Source organism: Centroberyx affinis, unplaced genomic scaffold (genome assembly GCF_046629955.1).
Source record: "Centroberyx affinis isolate AG114_WGS23_722 - 3 ecotype Tasmania unplaced genomic scaffold, CSIRO-AGI_Caff_v1 ptg003211l_1, whole genome shotgun sequence".
In the NCBI taxonomy this organism is placed as follows: domain Eukaryota; kingdom Metazoa; phylum Chordata; class Actinopteri; order Beryciformes; family Berycidae; genus Centroberyx; species Centroberyx affinis.
The window spans coordinates 7415-28212 of record NW_027281249.1 but is presented as its reverse complement, the minus strand read 5'-3'; the positions used below and the strand labels follow the sequence as shown (position 1 = coordinate 28212).

The following is a 20798-nucleotide window of genomic DNA, read 5'->3' as shown; positions in this document are numbered from 1 at the left end:
TTTGTACACCAGGGACAGGGAGAATTGGTATGTCAAAGATAGAGATTTATAGGCCTACAGTTTCAAAAACCGTGACGAGGACAAAATATCCAAATATGAACAATTAAAACTGGATGGCACTCCCCCTGGAAAATTCCAGAGAATTGAAGCCTAAATGAAAAAACAAGTAAAATCCCCCAACTAATTTCCTCCATAGACCCTTGTCACAAATAGCGCACAGCGTCTTAGACACTTCTTTGTCTTACATTCATTATCATATCCACATGCTGCATAAAAACCCTGCCAAGAATCTTGCTTACCTTACAGAACTTCCTTATCAACATTCCTCAAGAACATACTTGCTAATCCCTTACTGTTTCTAAATAACTGCCTACATGCTCTGACCTCCTAGGAATATTCTCCACAAAAGTTCAGACTTACTCTCACCCTCAGTGGAATACGTTCGTAAAGCCTCCATTTCACATTCTGTGACACTTCTCCACATCACGGGAACATTAAAATTTCATACCTTTTTAATACACTGGACTTCCAAGGGACTATTTTTTTTACGTTCAGTGACCTTGATGAGACTTTTCACAGTTTTACAGTTCGCTCTTCTTGACATACCAAGGCGATCACTACAAGCGTACATCTTTGGTGGCATGGCATCCATGCATGTCGACTGTGACTGAACAGATCACTTGTGGTGACATTCTCTCCCTCAGTGACTTACTAGACCGGACAGCATCCGGGTCACACATCCCTTAGCACCCTCTCCAACCCTGACAGCAGCATTGCCATGACAACAACATGCTACACTGCTATTCAAGGCCAACCGATACCCTGAGGCATTTGACTGCTCCCATGCTGAATGACTGGAAGACGCCACCTCTACCAGGTTATTGCATATTGTTCCAAAACGTCTATGACTCTATGAAGTGACACTGCTACACAAAAATGGGAGTCCCCCAAGTATCAGCTATTCACAGACAGAGACATAACAAAGACACAGAAGAAGTTACCTATCTCCATCTATTGTATGTACAGGCATACACTCATACACAGACTCTTACAGTACAAACAACCATACACACAGGTAAAACACAATCACAAGAAGACATGCACACAGAGAACTACATATTTTTTGGGGGGGGAGGGGGGGTGATTCCTCCAAGGTGATTTGATAAGGCTGGTGAGCGGATAAGCTGCGAGTCATCTTTAGAATAGCAAGTAAGTGCTCCAGCTCAGAGCCTCCTCCGGCTTTGATGTTAGCTTCAAACTCGGCTTTATGCTGACAGCAGTTGCCGAGCAAAGAATACACGAAGAGGCCACTACCACTCCTTTTCAGGTGACTGAGAGTGAAGATCCCCTCCGCATTGAAAATATAGACCTGGATCTTCAGCAAGCCCATTTTGTTTATTTATAATCCAAAATGGGTTAGTGCAATAATAGATGATCACCTGGTAGAGGACTGAGGCTGAAACAAGGGTGTCACTCAGTCACTTAGTTCACTCACTCACTCACTCACTCACTCACTCACTCAGTTCAGATTCAGTTCCTGGCTCGAATCAAACTGGTGCAAATATTGCTCAGGCTCTTTGACCCTTTACATAACAGTTTGGATGAAGAACTCAAGCAATTTAAGCTATAGTTTATGGCTCAGCTTCCAGGGAAGAATAGTTGCTTCATCATTTTTTTGTACTCAGAGGGCCTGTGGCTACTTTCTCACACTCTTGGAGGCAGTAGTGCCTGCACAGTACACACTTAGAGCATCTATCTGTCTTCTGTCATGAGCCTCACAAAAGCTTTTTCATACTAGTGTGGGGATCAAATACAGTTTTGAATGTTTATCAGTTTTTCAGGATTCTGAAACCCTGAAAATGTCTTCATTTTTTCACATTGTTTTTTGGGTTTTTTTTTAATTATTGCAAAGTTCTACAGTATTCTGGATCTTTAACATCAACACAATCATGAGCTCCATCATTACCATCATGGTCATCATCACTGTTCCATCATTTTGATCTTATTCTTTCACCATTATTGTCATCATAATCATCTTTTGCAGACTGACTTTCCATACTATGTATAAATATATTGATGTGGAGTAATTGCTGGTGGATTCTCATATCCCTTCACTCTCATTAGAGGACTGATCCAAAGATTCAAACTAAAACTAATTCATGTTGATTTTGATGTCAATTACTTTTGGTGGCAGAAATTACTGTTTAAATTTAGCTGTTGTTTTGTCCACACACTTTTTCATACACTCACCGCCTTCTGCTGACCTAACCCATGATTCCAGCAGATATCCGTATTCACATAACTGCATATCTTACTTTTAGCTTCAGTTGACTACATTGACCTTGGTGATTAGCTGGTAGGCAGATGGTGGGGGGCAGGCTGAGCCACACTGTCACCAGGAATATGATGGCTAGTTAGCACTGTCATTCTCGCACCCATGTCTAAGATGCACAGATAGATCAAAATACAACAAATGGAAATGCGTGAGTGCCGAATGTAGAGTAGCTTGTGGGTAAACATGTTGGAAAAGGTGGAGATGCCGGTGGGGCGAAGCCTGTGAATGACAGAGAAATGAAGGAGGCTGTGCCACCGGCAGTAAGGGGAGGCAGAGAAAGAGAGAGATTGAGGAGTGACAGTTGAGGGGTGAGGTGGTAGTTTTCTGTGTCGGGCCCTGGTCTTCCTCTCTCTGGTGACAGGTGGCGGGGGAACTCCTCTCTCAGGCCTTATTGGCTGCTGATGGACTGCTGACCCTTGATCTCTCAGCATCTTGTAGTGCACTTCTGGAAAGAGCCGGCCCACGAGGAGCCGTTCCTTCAGCCAGCCCCAGTGCATAATGGGCGACTGAGTTCCCAGTGTCACTGCTGCCCTTGCCCCACCCTCAGTCTCCTATGCTATGAGGCATCAGCCTTGGGAGCTTCTTTCCTTCCATTCTTTAAGGATGGCGAGTCTGATGTCTTCACTGTCTTCCGAGGAGGACTCTGCTCACTGGCTAGCTCATGTAGCGATGGCTCCTTATACATGGCGACTGTGTGACGAAGAAGAAACTGTGTTAATACTTAAGGAGGTGATTTATAATGACTCAAAAATTTGATCTCAAGATTTTGAACTGTGCTAAGTGATGCATCATTGCTTCATGTGAATGTGAAAGATAATCATCAGGGCTCAGGAAAAAAAGGACACAAACCCTCTATGACTTTAGGCAGGAAGTGTGCGGCTCCTTTGGTCTTCTTTACCCGGTTGCCCTTCATGACCTGGCCATCACGATTGATACCGATATACCAGGAGCGGCCTGACTGGGTCTGGCGATAGAGCATGGAGGAGTATGTCACGTAGTAGTTCTCAAACACACTCTCCTTGAACTTACACTCCGGAGTGAAGTGCTCCTAGAGAGAGATGGGGAGCAGGGGGGAAGGGGGGTGCACTCATATTAACAAACAAAGTAAGAAAAGAAAAAAAAACAAGTGCACAATGTCATGAGAGAACTGCAACATTTTTGTGTGCCTTTGAACATGAACACCAGTGCATGTACACACATACACACACACACACAAACATGAAGACAAAGCATGAAACACATTAATTAGGTGAGTTTTTCCTGAAGGAAAGGATGGCTATAATTATAGTGTTTCTTTGAAAGCATGAACATCCTGGTCCTTGGGGAAGAGCAGGAAACAGTTGCATACGTAAAGAAATTGCATTAACATCTCTGGTAAACTTAACACATTCCCCTAAGGAAAAGTACAGAGCAGATGAAAAGCACTGGGAAACTGACACCCACACCAGTAACACACTAAATCCACACACATACATACATATACATGAATTTGACATGAATGAGTTTTAACATCAAACTGTGACTGTTTCAGTTGCAGCCCAAGTTCAGAAACCCAACTGAAATAGCCTAGAATTAAATGTAGTCCTCGATTAGCATACTCTTGTGTAAAACTGTGTGTGACTGGCTAAATCTGAACGCACATTACAAAATCAACACTGCAAAAGTTGGATCAAGTCCAACAGTTCAAGTCTTTGCAAATGATCACATTCCCACAACCCCCCTCCCTCTCTGTCCTCAACATAAGGACTACTGAACCCTGCATAATGTTGACTGGTGATAGTAACCAATAGCGACAGATATACATCTCTCTTAGTCTCCGTCAGGGTCTTGACAGGGTCCTTCCCCTGTCAGAGAGCAAAGCCAATCTGCAGGATTGATTTAGTGAGAGCAGCAGGGCAGAAATGGCTGACTGGAGATTTTCTCTGGGACTCAGGAAGACAGAAGAGGGCCAAAGGATGACAACTTGGCATAGAGGATCTTTAATAAAGAGCCAAAAGTAGATTGAGAAGGTATAAGAGACCTCCAATATCCCACTCACCACAGATCATCGCCTCTCTCCTTCACAAGGAGCCATCATCCTGTTGGCCGAGACGGGAATTGCCTACTTTGTGCCCATTCTCTGTCCACTCTCTTCTCTCTTGTCTTCCTGCTCAGCCTCCGCTTATACCCATTTAACCGCACTCTTCCCACCATCCAAAACAAGCCTCAACTTAACAAACTCTCCCACTACCATCACTGCCACATCACAGAGCTATTTAAAGATCCTCTGACAGGTTTGATATCTTCTGCTGTGCTAACACAAAGAGGATGGGATCGATAGATGATCCTCTTCATTCATTATTAATCAGGCCATAGAGCAAGAGGGCTGGGAAGTGCGGGAGAGAGGGGAGACAGAAGGAGAAAGGTGGAAGGAGAGGAGAGAGACAGGAAGAGAGGAGAAGATCAGTGGAGGGGACAGGCGAGCGGGGGTGCTGGGCAATAAAGGAGATTAAGGTGAGAGAGAGACCTGCTCCTCTGCGTCTCCCCCAGGACCAGAAGAGGAGCGCTGGGCTGACAAGGGCTTCAGTCACCAGCACCCCAGGATCTGACACTCACCTCCCTCTGGTAAGAGAACCCATCACTCCAGCAAAATACCCTTCAACTCAACCTCTGAAATGACACCGATGATAACCCCCCTCTCCCAAGTCGTCCTATAATTACCCTCCATAATCAGTCCCCTGAAATTAGCCTAATGATAGAACCCACATCTTCTTTATTTCATTCATCTACAGAGAAATGTCCAACGGTGTGAATCTCCGAGAAAGAGAAAGAAATGCACCGAGAGAGCAGGCCAAACAATGACACAAATGTCCAGGAAATTCACAGACAGTCCTATGAAATGACTCTTCACGATCACCTATCACAATGCCGATGTGCCAGTCCACTGTAAATTGATACGAACGGGTTGCGGTAATTATCCCCATCTCTGGAACTCACCTTGAAGTAACCTCCAGACCTCAGCAGAACAACAGAGACCACCCAGGGACTAACCACTGAATAGACAGTGCATCATCAGAAATATCTCTGAAACCACCAATTTGGGCTGCCTAGATGAATAATTGCTGAGGATATGTTGAGTGTCGCAATGAAAGGCACACTTTTTTTTTTTAAGAGCGACAGGGTGAATATTTTCATCTAAATGGTGAGTGCTTGGACTAAAAGTATGAAGTGAAATAAAAACCTCATCCTTCACTTGTGACTCATTGAAAGACTTGGGCAGCCTCCTTTCCGTGTGCGTCTCAAGCCAGAATGAATTCTAATGAAAGCAGACGAGAGAGGTAATATCTAGCATCCGTGCTGAGAATCTTGACGATGGGGAGAACCTTTTTATCATGCAGAGCAGTGTCCCGACCTTCCCCTCCCCCTCTCCTTTCTCCCCCCCTCCCACCTCACCTCCTTCTTCATCCCTTGTGTCCGATTACATCTATTCTACCTGCTTCAGGAAGCTTAACTCTCAATGCCACCATACACTGGGATTGCACTTACAGCCACGCAAGGACAATGAAGTACCTGGCAAAAGTACACGCTCCAACGCTCATGGGGCAGAGTTCCATGACTTTGCCTAACGTCTCTGCCTGCTTACAATTAGGAAATAAGGAACGGGAATAAAATGTATGACTAAAACAAATAGCAGATCTAAGATAATGTGTGAATAATGTTTCACATCTTTTTTTTTTTACTTTCATTTGTCTTGTACCCAAAAATATATAAATAAATAAATCTTGCAAGCCGCAGTATCAAATGAGTACTAATGCCTGTGAAAATGTGGCTCTAATTCTGGAATATAAAACATGTTTGGGGATTTCTGTGATGTGTAATTGCTTGCAGTCCCCTATTTAGACAGCAGGGGTCATAGTGTCATAGAGGCTTCCTGTGTCTATTGACTGTCCCATCAGCTCCCTGGGTAATCTATGGAAAGCTGTGAAATCTGCCTAGCTGCAACCGCCTAGCTGCAGTAATCCCGCCATATTTCTATAGTACTGCATTATTGCTGCAGCAACCCACTCAAATTATAACTTCAAATGTAAAGCTCCTTAATAATCTCCCCCTCTTGCCACTCTTCCCTCTCACACACACACACAGACAGACAACATAGTTTGTGTGCGAGAGTTGGTGTGTGCAGTGCAGGAATCCACCAGCAGGACATGTTGTTGATGTTGTTGTAGAGCCAGATGCAGATGCTCTATGACATGCCACATTACGTAAGTCAATAAAGCATGGATGCACTTATTAAGAGGGGTTTACAGGGGATGAGACTGGGAGTTAATACCGTCTGGCACTAAATGTGTATGGTCTGTCTCTAATGCTTTATGATAGCCTGGTGTGGCATGATGTTCGAATGACAAGTGCAGAGTGGACGATAATGTGCAGGGACTCGTGCCTCCACTATGCTGATTGACATCTGGAAGGCCGCTGTCAATGTGATGCGGCTGCAAGGGGAGTGGTGGCTGACATCCCTCCCTGACCCTCAGTGACAGGAGGTGACCAGCTCCACGCTGCCTGCTCCCTTTACTCCATCATTAATCACTCTCCTTGTAATTTTGTAGGTGAAACGGGACAGAGAAAGAGACAGAAAGCAAGAGTGTGGTTTGAAAGTAGTGGTTGCTTGTGTATCATCAGCATCATAAGCATTTTCTACTTTGGCAAATCACAAAGACTACAGGCAGATGTTAGCTGCAATCCAGCAAAACTCTTAGATGTTTTTTGGAAGACGAGCACTGGTGCAAGTTATCATGAATGAATCAGAGAGAAGAGGTTTTGCCGTCCCTAAGTGCACTTAATTGGCTGCCTGACAAAATATCTCTTTATCATTCCATTTCTCCACTTCATCCCCTTTCTCTCACTCTGTCCAATCATTCTCTCCGCTACTTTCCCGGTGTCCACCTTTCTCCTGTCCTGTGATAAAGGTGATGCTATCTGGCTGCTGGTGTTGTCCTGCATCTCAATGCAATCTTCCCAGGTAAAGAATGGAAAGGACATAGTCACTTATCAGTCGATCTCTCTCTCTCTCTCTCTCTCTCCCTATATATATATATATATATATATATTTTTGAACGTTTCTTTCTCTCTCTCTTTCTCTCTCTCTCTCTGTCTTTCTCTTTACATATATATGAACGTTTCTTTCTTTCTCTCTCTCTCTCTCTCTCTCTCTCTCACACACACACACACACACACACACACACACACCTACACACACACACACACACACACACACACACACACCCACACACACACAAGTAACACAGGCCTGATCACGGAAAACACCAGCATGATAGTAATTATCGTGTTGCTGTACTGTCATTAATCACAAGTACAAACACACACTATACATATAAAAACAATTATCCAACCAAACACCCATAAAAAACCTGCTCAAACAACTGCATACAAACATCAACAGCTGGTGCACAAATAACACCCACACTGAGGACAAAACATGAAATATTTGCATGAAAACAAATAATAATGTATGCACAAACAAATGCAAATATTTAGAATAATGCATAGTCGATTTCAGAATCTTGATGGGAACAAAAACTGCTTCTGTGAAAATATACCTTTCAACATGTCAGTCTCCTTTAACCCAAACCCTGCTGTACCCCCCCACTCTCTCTCTCTCTCTCTCTCTCTCTTTTCCTCTCTCTCTGTCATTGTAGCAGGAGTTTCCAGAACACATAGATTATAAAATGGGGCAGGGATGAGCCAAGCTCTATTTTTGTATCAGGACCAGCCATTTCCCGGTGTCTCCTACAGGTAGTGAGGGTGAAATTTATGCTTTGAGACGAGGCAGCGGTGGACTTCCCCTGCTTGTTACGGTACTTGGAACAACAACCTGACCACTGTGTGTGTATGTGTGTGTGTCTGTACATGGTGGAGGAGGGGGGGAGGTTACAAGGGAAAATTATGAGTGAGTCAGGAGATTATAAGGCGATAATAAGCATCGGTGAGCAGCAGAAGAGGCAATGTATGCAAGGAGACAGGAGAAAATAGCTGGAAGGAAGCTCCCACCCATCTATCAGTCACCTCAGCTTGTCTCAGGGTGACAGTGATGAGCTTGTTTATCATGGAAACATTCCTCTGCATTGCCACACATGTTCTCGACATGCTCTGCTGTTGTAAAGCACACAAAAACTACACTTTTAGTCTCTCAGACACCACAGAGAGTATAAGGTGGATACAAAATCAAACATGCATGATATTACGCATAGTATACCAACTCATGCCTGTGATTGTGTGAGAGAGAGCAAAACAGAGAGAGAGAGAGAGAGAGAGAGAGAGAGGGAGATGAAATTCTCTGAAAGAGGTCAGAGTGGGCTGCAGCACAGCTATTGACTGGTGCTGAGGAAATCCCTTCTCTTCTCTGTTCACAGAGGCGAGGCACAAAAGACTTTCCACTGCTTCTGCATGCTAATCACAGGCTCAGAGAATAATACGAGGTGGGGTATTTGCCATAATTCAAGCTTTAACTCTCACATGCGCAGAAAATGCTGTCACGCTCTCCACTTTACATCTCATATGCATAAAAACACTCTCGCATTCATTGCCTTAACTCTCACATCCGCGAAAACACTCTTGCACATAAATGCCCTTACATTCATTATTAAAAGCCTCACATAAAGTTGCTCCAACATTCAACACAGAAACTTTTATATGCATATAAAATGCTCTCACATTCACTAATGAAACACTCGTGGTAAATAATGTCACTTTTACTTTTAAACATTGTTACTTACATTTAGATTTGTTTACAAATAAATATCCAAAAGCTCATTGATCTTCGAAACACTTTCACGGTGCTGCATGTACATATGGGTGAATACCAGGTATTTACAGCATGGGGGAAATATGGTGTAATGACGAGATATCAGGGTAGAACCTAACAGGTGTATAGGTGAAAACTAGGCAGCCGACAACATAGAGGCGGGACCAAATGACTCATGTCTCAAGTAAGTCTGAAGTCTCAGTAAAGTAAAGTCAAGGCAAGTAACAAGTAGGATCAGCTCAAGTCAAATCAATCAAGTTCAATCAAGTTCATGTCTAAGCTAGATAAATGCCAGTAAGAGATCAGTTCAAAAATGAAAAATACATTTTGAATAATTTATTACACTTGCAGCTATGTGGGTACTGCATATTTTATACACAAGCAAAATGAGACCTTTGCTCAAAGACAAACAAAAAATGCAATTTTGGAAAAAGAAAAATCCTCCAATGGTGGTAATACTTTGTTCTGTATATGAAAGTGGAGCTGACCTGCCAATCCAAGCCTTGGTGTTCAGAATGGCAATATAAATCCAGTGTAGAGTGGTCCAGTACAGATAAGGAATAGGGCATACAATTATGGCTTTTGTTACCAACATTTTTGTGATGTTAACAGTTCATTAGTGTTACTTGGCTTGCCTAACTTCTGGCTAACAGTTTACATAATTTACCACTCTGAGTGACTTGTTCAAGGGAGTGGAATATGAATCTGGGAGCATGTTTTGTATACTGCTTTTTTCTTTAATTTTTGGTGGCGTAATCCTGAATAATCCAAATGATAGGAGTCATGGAAAAGTTGCTGCCATTCTGTGACAAGAACTTCATCTTGCCTCCCACATGCAAAATATCCAGAGCCGAAGAATGAAGCTGCTGGCTGGCTCGAACTTTAATGGAAGAAAAAATGTTCCTGGACGCAGGGACTAATATACTAAGTATGACATCGTCAAGGTCTGGATATGAGCGAGGTGATGTCATCAACACTCCTCAGTGGCTTGTATCTGTCTGAGCGACTGAGCTCTTGTGAGAGTGAAATGAAGCAGACTACAATGGATGATAAACAATACAATGATTGAATTACAGACAGTGGCAATCAATATTGAGACTTGCAAGTCATTTTGAGCTACAGTATCATACTTCAAGTAACAAGCAAATCTCGAGTCATCAAATACATGTCAAGTCTTGACTCAGAGCCCAGTAAGTCATAAATGATAAACTTTGTGTCAGAAGTCATGTCCACAAACAAACCTTTTACTGAGAAAACATACTAGCCTGCTCTAACAGATTGCAGTAAATATAATATGTGTACAACATTCCACTTTGACAACATTTTTTTTATTTATTTAGCCTACGAAAAGGCTTATTCTAGATGATCTGTGAAGTAGCTTACTTAGGGGAAATCAGTAAATGAACAAACATATAAAATGACAAAGTTGAACAGTCTAGATTGTGCTTGAATTTCAGACTAAAATCAGTCATTGAGGGAATGCAAATATCTCTTCCAGAGATACAAAAATATACAGAGATACAGCTCTGAACTCTCATAAGGCCAAGTTGTGATGTGTCTATTCCCAAGCACATTACATATTGGTTTTTCTTGAAGTTTGAGTAGTTGAATGCTGTTAAAAGCAGTTAAAGCTTGCAGCATACACATTTGTCAATGATGCAATTTAGGCCAAATTAAACAATTTCTTTCTTTCTTTCATTTGAATTTTACTCCCTAAGATAATTTTCAATTTAATTATTCTGTAGAATAGGTGTGTTATATTTTTGTCCTGCCATGCCCTCACCCCCCATTATTGCAGTCTAAATTTGGCATTTTCTGTTTGTAATTCATGCATAATTGCCCTTTTTTTTAGCTAATTATTAATTGACAGAGAACAATGTAAAGCATTGCTAGCTGTCGCAGTTACTCTCTCTTCTCCGGAAGTGCTCAACAACAAATATGTTAAAGCTATTAAATACATCTAGTTTGCAATTGAATGTTTTTTCATACAGTGCTGTTATACCTGATTGGCTGATACTTCTCTGAAACTTCATTAGGCATAATTGGAATTGTACTGTAGAGGTAAAGAACTGCATTGCTTTGTTGACTAAGTTATTTAACAACCAGTTGTGATGCTGACATCTGGAACTTTAATGTTTAGTGAACGTTAATCTAATAAATCAATCCGCTCATCTTTTTTCTCTGCAACTGATCACTACATGCTTCTGTTTCTCGGCAGTCAGTGACTCCGTTATTCTGAATTAGCATCAATTAATTAGTAACTGCAGAAGCTGATCACATTCAGTATGATGCTCGCTAGCTAGCAGGCTGTGTTGGCCTATAAAACATCTGGCATGTATTAATAATAATTATAATTAATAAACTGAAGAGATCTCTGAATGTACGTTTTACAGCAAACTTCAGGACAAGATGAGTGAATCCATAAAAGGTTACAAGGCTCTCAAACAGCAACATGCACAAATAAAAAAACCCCCACCATAACACTGCAGAAATCTTATACATCTGACCCAATTAAGCCCCAATACTGCTGGACTTTTTCATTTTTTTTTATCACTTCATCCAGCACCCTCTACTCCTACCTGACTACTCCATGCCTGGACCCAAAGCCTGACAGCAGGTTGGGCACTCAGAGACCACAGCACTTCTCCCAAAGCCCCCGACTTCTGTGCTTGAATGGTCAATATATTCACTGAATTTCTGCACCCAAAAAGATTTCCCTATCTCCATTCGCCACTGCTGCTCCCTCAGTCACACATATGCACACACACATGCAGGTGTGCTCACACACCTACACACACACACACACACACACACACACACACACACACACACACACACACAAAACTACGATTACTACACACACTGCTACTAATAGTCTCTCTAATCCTTACTGTGGGACTGCAACTAGTCCCATGTTTTATTAAAGTGTTTGAATGTAGGACATTGTAAAGAATCAGGGTACATTAACCATTTACTGCACTTTTATTATGCACACACAGACACTTGTGCACACATACACATACACATAGACATATGCACACACACACATATCACTCATAACCCTTGTTGAACAGTTAACATAACTGTTCTCACTACTCTATTCTACTTAAGTCCTCATACTCAGATCCATATCCTCCATATTATCCTGGAACAAAAGACAAACTGAACCTGTAAATCCAACTGACAGACACTGAACCTCTAAAATCCAAAACGACCACAGTTGATAAAGCCCTGAATGCCGTTCCTCCTCTTCATATTTACTCTATGCATTCCAGTTCAGCACCACGGTCAGCTAATAGCTTCTTCTAGTGCAGAGCTCAGGACCATGGACAGCAACACATGTTGCTTAAACCCCAAATTGAACCCTAAATTGCATTGCTCCAGCCAGCCAAAAGCAGAGCCATCATGTTCGGGTTTTCACTGTGGTCTAGTGCCACAGCAACACCTTTTTGCAATATCTGATGTGATCTTAATACGTGATCAACAGGAAAATACTCTCTTTTCTATAAAAATGGATGAGCTGTATAGAACATACTTACAGAGGTATAGAGGTATCCTTCACTATTCATGGCGAGGTACAGCCCTGTCTTTGCCCCCTGGATTGCCACAATACGCAGTCCCACAGGAATCAAGTTGAACTGTGCTAAATTGGGGAATAAAGTGTGAGGGAGAGAGACAGAGAAAGACAAAGAGAGAAGAAGAAAGAGTCAGAGAGAGCGAGAGAGAGAGAGAGAGAGAGAGAGAGAGAGAGGGAGAGAGAGAGATTAGATCATAGACCTCTCAGAGTTTATGTTGCAGTGATAGAGGCCCCAGAGGTGGTTAATGGAGTATTGAAGTATGCATACTAACGCTATGCTTTACACTACCTCTAAACATTGATAATGCAGGTGCTCAGCCTTACCAAACAGAGAGCTTAGAGCAAAGACAGAGTGAGGATGGGATTGGTAGAGATCTGAGTTGGTGAACCTGTTCTGAAACTGTTAATTCTTCAAAGAGAAATAAGTTAAATTACACTCCCCAAATAATAATGCAGTTTGTTAAACTAACTCTACTTTTAAAAAGGGAGTACAAGTACACCCAAACTGAATTATAAAGAAAATGGCATATCTGAGGTGCGGAATGTCAAATAGGCATAATACACAGCAATATGACTAGGAACAGAACAGTCAGCACTGTGGCCACAGTTCCTGGTCTGAAACACAAACTTTGCTGATTGTTAAAGTTCAAGGTGAACATTCACATAATCTCTTAACAGTGGTGGTGCATCACTTAAATGAACTTAATACACAGGCAGTCTTGCTTTGTGTGTGATACTGTCCTCTTACTTGCACAGAAAATGCACAGGCAATATTTTTAACTCATCCAATTTGGGAGGAATAACTTACCACTATGCTAGCACTGGATTTAATTAGACATGTTAAGAGAATAAATCAAAAACATTGTATTTCAGACCTTAATAATTTAAAAAGCAATTTTGGTTGCCTTTTGCAGGTGAACTCATTTGCCAAAACATATGGCTTGCCAAAACCTATTTTTGGGATATCGATTCACCTTCAAGTAATCCTTATTGGTTGAAAGAACATAAAATATATATCTATACTTATGTTTTATATCTCCTCTTTGAAGGAGAATTTCTATTTCTTTTAGTTTCTCACTACCTGGCTTCAGATCAGATGTGGATGGGGCCAAAAATGAATCACAGAGAGCTCCAAGCTTGAGCCAAGCAACATATATTTCAATAAACTTTCAACGGTTTTGCCAGTGGAAACCAGTTTTAAAAGTTTTAACTTTTACTGGAATAAGCATGGTGGATTGTATGTACGCTGAAATGAGGAGTGGACCATTATGATTCTTCTCAGTGGACATAGTATGTATTTTTGAATGTGAGAAACAAACTGCCAAATTGTGACATGGAGTTTGACGTGGTGTTCTTTCCTACATTAAGACAAAAATAACGGCGCAAATTGGGACTAACTTGACAGATGAGCTGACAAAACACAAACTCTTTGCCCAGCACAGCCATCCAGTCCCTATAGCATAATGTGACACCTTCTATGGTACTGTGTAGCTTCTGGTAGAGCATGGCATTAACATTGCCAAGTTGAGAGATTTGATTCCCAGTTGGGGCAAAAAAAATGGTGCGAAGTGTTCCTTACTATAACAGTATGAAAATTAAAACTGCAGGAGTTGTTATGTACATGGCTTTAGTTTGGTTTACACTGATTTGCAGTTTACAGTGCCAGCCAACTCAAACAGTCAACTGGTGCCAGTGATTAGACCATAAAAAATATGGACACACATGTGCACAAACACACATGCATTCACAACTGTGAGTTCAAGCAACTATGTACAGAGACACACACACAGACTCACAGAAGGAGCTGCTTTCGTCCCTTGTGCCGTCCATGGTGCCATCTGGCTGCATCTGCAGGTAGTATCCATGTTGACTGTACAGCCGGGTAACGATGCCTTTCAGCTGGGGCTCTGCCAGGGAACATGGGAAAACAGCGCTGTGTTAGACTGGTGCCGGACACAAAGGGCTAGAACTGCACTGATAGGCATTCACTGATTTAAAAAAACAGAAACAGAAAAGGGTTAACAAAATATGTCAGGGTTTAAAGACACTAACCACAGAGTGGGGTTACTGTCTACAGTGCAATATTGGAATTTGGAATATAGTGGGTTTGTGGCATTGAAAGTGGAATCATTTGTGTTATTCTTATGATGTAGGACAGTAAAGTCAATGTTGCTTAATGTGAGTAACTCAGCACTAGAAACCATAGAACTGTAATCTGTGATATCAAGCCCTCATGCAGCCTAAAACTGATCTAACATTGAATGGAAGACTTGTGGACTCATACAGTGTTTGACAGAACTTGGATATCCAAGTTACTTAATCATGTTTGTGCTATCAGTAGGCTAACAAATCATTTAGTACTGATACCCAATCAATTAACCACAGAAAATCAGCCTGAAACTGTCTGTCATTTTTCCTTTCTTCATTCATTCAGTTGTAGCAAGTGTGATTACTGTAATCCTTGGACGACGTAAATCCGATTTGAAAAATGAAAAAGTTCTTTCTCAGGGCTGATGGATTCAGTTTACGTCATATACATTATACAGAAGTTAAAATTATGAAAAAGGGGATAGCAAAACTTGTCTCTCTAGGTTTCTCCTCTTTATCTCCTCTTTTTAAGAGAACAGAACAAAGGAAAGTCACACAAAAGGCCTCTTTTGTATCAGCGGAACTCCTTTTGGGAGTGTGAGTTGGAGGCAAACGCACCTAGCAACACAATAATGATTGACCTCTTTAAGTTCTCCTGACATCATTACCATGTTGAAGCAACACATATCCACCTCTAAACAAAAGAGAAGGGTGCAGCTATTTTGTGTTGTATAATATGTATACTCTGTTCTGAGGGTTTCTCCCTGGGGTGTAGCTCTATAAACACATAAATATTCAGCAAGAAAATGGAAAGACAGTTTAGGCTTTCAAAATTCAGTAACCATTTTCTTAGTTAATCAGTCAATTGCCCAAGGTACATTTTTGGAGTAATTTACCCAACACTGGGAATTACTGGGAAAACCTGAAATTCTGTAGTATTTCCTTCTAACTAATTGCTGAATATAGTGCATTTTTTGTGAATAATGGATTATTTTTGAAGATAAGCACAATCGCCAAGGAGAGCTTAAGCAAACACCTTATCATAGCCCATTGTCTTGCTGCCACTGGTATTTTTAGCAAGAGCTTGGGTCATCGGAGGATGAAGTCAAGTGAGAGAGCTAGTCTGTCTACCACTAAATAAAAGATATATAATCAGGGGGACAGGGTGGTGGAGGAGAAGATGGAGGATGAATAGAGGGGTTGAATGTTTCATGAGCCCAGTCCCTGCAGCCTACTTTGCGTTCATTTAAGAAACAGAGAGAATCCTTGCAGCGGCTCTCAGACATCACCAGCGTCCCCCTCTTTTACACGCAGCACTTTCCGCGTTGTGGAAATCCAAGTTGTCTGCCGAGCTCAGCCCTCTCCTCCCTGGGTCAGGCGAACTCTGGCGGCAGGAGAGATGAGGAGAGATCTGCGGGGTCCCATGACTTAGCTTAGAGCTCAGTCACTTTCACTTAGAGAAAACAGCCTGGTCAGGCCCAGCAGACTGACCGCTCTCCTCCAATGCAGCTTTAATGAGGGGGATGAAACATGGATGAAGGAGCAGTTTATGACGGAGCCTCTGGAGGACTGAGGGCCATCTGGGAGTTTCCCCCTTCCTCTAAACTCCACCCATGCCCTCTCACACATTCCCCGGGGAGGGACCTGGGGCACTGCGCAATCTGCTTGTCTTCTCTGGACTAGCGCAGGGAGAGAGTGACAGAGTATGCGGTAACTATTTCCCATAGGAACAGTGCCAGGGTCAAGACATCAGTGAAATTGCGACCTACTCCCATTGTTACATGCATGCATCTACAGCGCTCCCACAGTCTCCTCTCCTCTCCTCCTCTGATCTCTCTGACTTCTATTGTTTCTTCCCCATCCTCTCTCTCGCCCTCCCTGTTTCAAAGCTGCTTGTCAAACATCTCCCATGTATCTCTTCTCCGCTCCCTCACTCTCTTCTTCTTCTTCCTGTCTTTCTCCATTTCATGTCCTTTGAGTTATGTGCGCTTTCATCCCACCTAATAACATCATACATCACCCAATCAGAGCAGGGAAGCCGTTCATTTCTTGTCCCCACAGATGCAAGCGAGAGATGAGAGAGAGAGAGAGAAAGAAAGAGAGATGGGAGGATCAGGGAGAAGAGGAGTGAGCAGAGGGACAGCAAGGGAACAGAGTGAGTGAGATGACACTGTCATTTCATTAAGAGTGACGGCTGTATGTGCTGAAGAAAAAGCACATTTAAGCAGAAATTCAATAGACAGCTCATGCAATATGGGGGTAATCAAAACTCCCATGCTTGGTGTCAGGGGCACTAAAACTGATGTTTCACTTACCAGAGCCAGCTCTAACTTGAAATCCTTATGCTATAACACCAATGCACAATAAATTGTGATCCAGTATATGAAAGTGTGCTTGTTGATGTGGCTCTCAATCTCCCAGCGAGTTGTGTTGCACTGCTGATGCATTAGAGATTTATAGACGATCAAGGCAAGAGCAGCTCTTGCCTTGATCGCAAATATTGCGGTTTTGAACAATTTGGGCCCAAAGTCATAGTGTTTGGACTGCCGTATATGAGAGATCAATGTGCCTTCACTTCATTTTAGAGTTAAGTTTGAGATGGAAGAAGTATACTAGTAAGTAAGTATTCCTTATTTGATATTGAGCTATGCTGTATATGTCAGTTGAGAAGCAGCCCAGGTGAATTCCTATTTCAAATCTCTATACAAGGTTGAATAATGAAACAGAGAAGCTGAGGGCTTTTAGAATTGTGAAGCTAGTGCCAACAAGTGCCAATAGTGGTGTTTTGTGATCAGTGAGTTGTGTTTGAACATTAACAGTCCTGATTTAAGCTTTGTTTAAATTACATTAAGTGAACTGTTAAGTTGTATAACCTTCAAAGTATTGTAATTTATTTTAATCAGAAAAAAAACAGGCGCAAAGTCACAGACAAGGCTCACGATTGTTGTCAGGAAAGTAAAGCACATTATCGGTTGAATTTATGAGTTAAGAGGTTTGTTTACAAAATACTTAATTTGTTAAGATAGAATCATCCATGTTTTATGAAGTATTGACTGATGGATTTCAGGTTGCAAAACTAGCAATTAGCTCATGAGTGTTCTTATTTAAATAAAATTAATGTCTAACAGTACCTCTGAAATAAAACAGTATTTAATCTATGCGGAAAGGGCTATGCATTGGCAAGATGATTTACAATACTTTTTGATCACATAGATCACATTTGTGATATGAAGCTGACCGTGTCTTTGTACTAAGTCTGCATATGTATGCATAATCCTCTGATTCTGGATGTGCCCGGGGAGAAAAATATGAGCTGTAGTATTATTATCATAAAAAGCTAGATATGGTGAAGCAGAAGGGCTCATGATGCAGGAGGTTAAACATAAACACACATACTTCCATTAGGATGGCTTTGTTGTATTGCAACAAGGATGTCAAGTGTCAAAAAACAGGCAAAATGAAAATGCACAAAACAGTGCATAATTATAACACTGACTCACTTGGTAGGCTCAATGTCATCACACAGCACTGATGCACTACATTCCCATGCATATTTTGGAAACTGCTCCTCTCACTGTCTTGACAGTCTAATCTCTGCCTAATACATACACACACATACACACACACACACACACACACACACACACACACACACACACGCACACGCACGCACACACACACACACACACACACACTTGTTCTGTCATACTTGCGAATGTTATGGTGGCATTAGGGGTGCATACGTCAATACTCCAGCAAACATGTCATATCGTCACCTGAGTAACAGGCCCATGCTCATCATAACACAGCAAAATGGCCCAATGGATTCTGAACACAAACCCTGTTTCTTGGAGGCATTAAAGGTGGTGAAACACCTTTTTCTCACAAGACCCAGTTTATGTGCATTGTTGCCCTCCTTCAGAAAAAAATATATACAGGGTTTGCTAATTTTTTTCATTTTGACAATAAAATCACAGAGGGCATTCCAAGCTTTCCAATGATACTGAACATGTTATGCTGGAAATTTCAATAATAAGTGGCCCATAATGTCCTAATTTCTCCCACGGCGCAGCCGAGGGCATCACAAGGTGAATTCAGGTCAGGCAGTCAGTCAGTCAGTCACGCTTAGTGAGATGATGCGCTTCCTCAGATGGCCTCTAGAGGGCGTTTTTGACTGTGAGATTAGAGCCCTGCACGGGCCTCAAATTTAGGCCCTAGCCCGGCCTGGGCACTAGACATTCAGGCCCGAGCCCGGCCCCAGCCCTAAGGCTTATTAGAATTCTCAGCCCGCGCCCGACCCGAGCACGATTTTCTTTTCTTTTTACATAAACCTAAAGTGTTTGATCAATTTCGAATAGCCTGTTAAATCAGCAGTTCAGCACCATACCAAACACCATACAAAACCCTTCCAAAGCATTACCAGTATTAAATGTGTCAGTTCTGGCCGAGCGCAGAGTAACACAAAGTCGGATCAGAGTTGCAACTCTGGAGATATGCAACACTTCTATTTTTGATGGACTACGCACCCGTCTGTTCCGTATTTTAGCCATATAAATGTATATAAATGCTAATAGTTTGCTTATTGTAGTCATTTATCACCATGTCAGTTAACAAAATAGAGGATACATGAACCAGTTTCGTTTAAATAAATGTTGGACATGAGGTTATCCACGGATATCCGCTGAGAAGCTTCTATTTGGCAACAGTACGCCTACACTCAAAAAAGTGACATAACTCCTCTGTGGTACATTAATGTTGCTCACAGTACAACGTGAGTTGTTTATATAACAATAAGTAAAACTAGATAACTGTGTTCACTTATAAAAACCCAGATACACGCAACAGAATGGGCAGACCGCGGGCGGAACCGTAACGGAGCTGGTGTAGCAGCTTGGATACGCAAACGGAACGCATGCTGTGTAGGATGATCAAAAGCTTCACCAAAGAACATGGCTAAAGTCCATTTTCTCAAGAACATTCCAAGAACAGTAACGTTAGTCCTTGAGGCCAGTGCTTGCTTGGAAGTGACGAGAGGGCATGTGTGTGTGCGCCAGGCAGACTGTGTGTGTATATGACAGGCTAAAACGTTTTTCTATTTTAACTTTGTTTTATCAATTTGTATTTATTTTCTTAAAGTAGTAGTTTCTTTGATTGATATGCCTATTGATTTCAAGTCTCAAACCAAAAAAAAACAAAACACAGGCCCGGGCCCGACCTGAGCCCGAGCTAGTGATGTGAAAATCGTCCCGAAGCCCGGCCCAAATCTGTCAGTAGCGTCGGGCCCTGTCGGCCAGAATGCAGGGCTCTATGTGAGATGCAGTGTTTCCCATACAGAGGCACAAAATCAAAAGTTGGTGTATATAGAAATGGATCTAAATCGATCTCCAGTGCACTTCATGTGCACATCACGTCATGTCTGTAATTTGGAGATGTACAGACAGCAGAGTGAACTCAATCCACAGTGTGAAAACAAAAGTGAAACTTGACATAGTAACGGGGATTTGCAGACAGCAACTCGTCTTCGCTGCTCTACAAAATGTAGCAGTATGTGACGTCATCTTGTGGTATTTAAGTAACGTTAGCGGAATTAGCCAATTTAAAATGTCGCAGTGCTTCAGTGCATAGAATTGAACACGCGCCATGGGTCTGTACAGGATCTGTGCTTGTTAAACATGATGTAGTGACACTAGCGTAGCAAAATGGCATTTATAGGTTAGGATATATTTTTCATCATAGACATGCTACAAATGAAGCATTACACTCTCCAAGAATATGTGCACGGCATTGACCTAGGATACAGAAAAGTTTGTGTTTTTGCTTACCTTTTAATCTGCTATAGGGGAAATTTTTTGAAAAAATTAAGCTCAGCCGGGGTTAGTGTCCAAGGCGCAGCAGAGTGAGTACACATGTTACCAGGCAAGTCAACTTTTTCATTCTAAAAGCCCTGGAGATAATACACAATTCAGTGTGACAGACAGTGTCTGGACAGCAGTCTA

General features: G+C 41.9%; 1 protein-coding gene across 3 annotated transcripts; it reads right to left on the bottom strand.

Annotated features, from left to right (window-relative positions):
- Positions 1-2891: 2891 nt before the first annotated feature.
- fgf11b (fibroblast growth factor 11b) lies at positions 2892-20364 on the bottom strand. 3 transcript variants are annotated; one of them, XM_071538145.1, is made up of 5 exons: positions 20356-20364; positions 14511-14619; positions 12677-12780; positions 3185-3383; positions 2892-3025 (listed from the first exon to the last, which is right to left on the bottom strand). In XM_071538145.1, the coding sequence occupies exons 2-5, from the start codon at positions 14560-14562 to the stop codon at positions 2892-2894; spliced, it is 489 nt and encodes a 162-aa protein (XP_071394246.1). In that variant the 5' UTR covers positions 14563-14619; positions 20356-20364. The 3 variants fall into 3 exon arrangements, with proteins under 3 accessions (XP_071394246.1, XP_071394245.1, XP_071394244.1); XM_071538144.1 differs by lacking the exon at positions 20356-20364 and adding an exon at positions 16727-16745 and having other exon boundaries at positions 14511-14624; XM_071538143.1 differs by lacking the exon at positions 20356-20364 and adding an exon at positions 15865-15895 and having other exon boundaries at positions 14511-14621.
- Between the last annotated feature and the right edge of the window lie 434 nt (positions 20365-20798).

Bases quoted from the DNA above. Each gene is read 5' to 3' on its own strand.
- fgf11b (XM_071538143.1), bottom strand. From the start codon at position 15,895: ATGACCCAAGCTCTTGCTAAAAATACCAGTG. The intron at 14,622-15,864 runs GCAGCAAGACAA...GTTCCCTGGCAG, and splicing joins TCTTGCTAAAAATACCAGTG to AGCCCCAGCTGAAAGGCATC. The intron at 12,781-14,510 runs GTGAGTCTGTGT...TCCCCAATTTAG, and splicing joins GGACGAAAGCAGCTCCTTCT to CACAGTTCAACTTGATTCCT.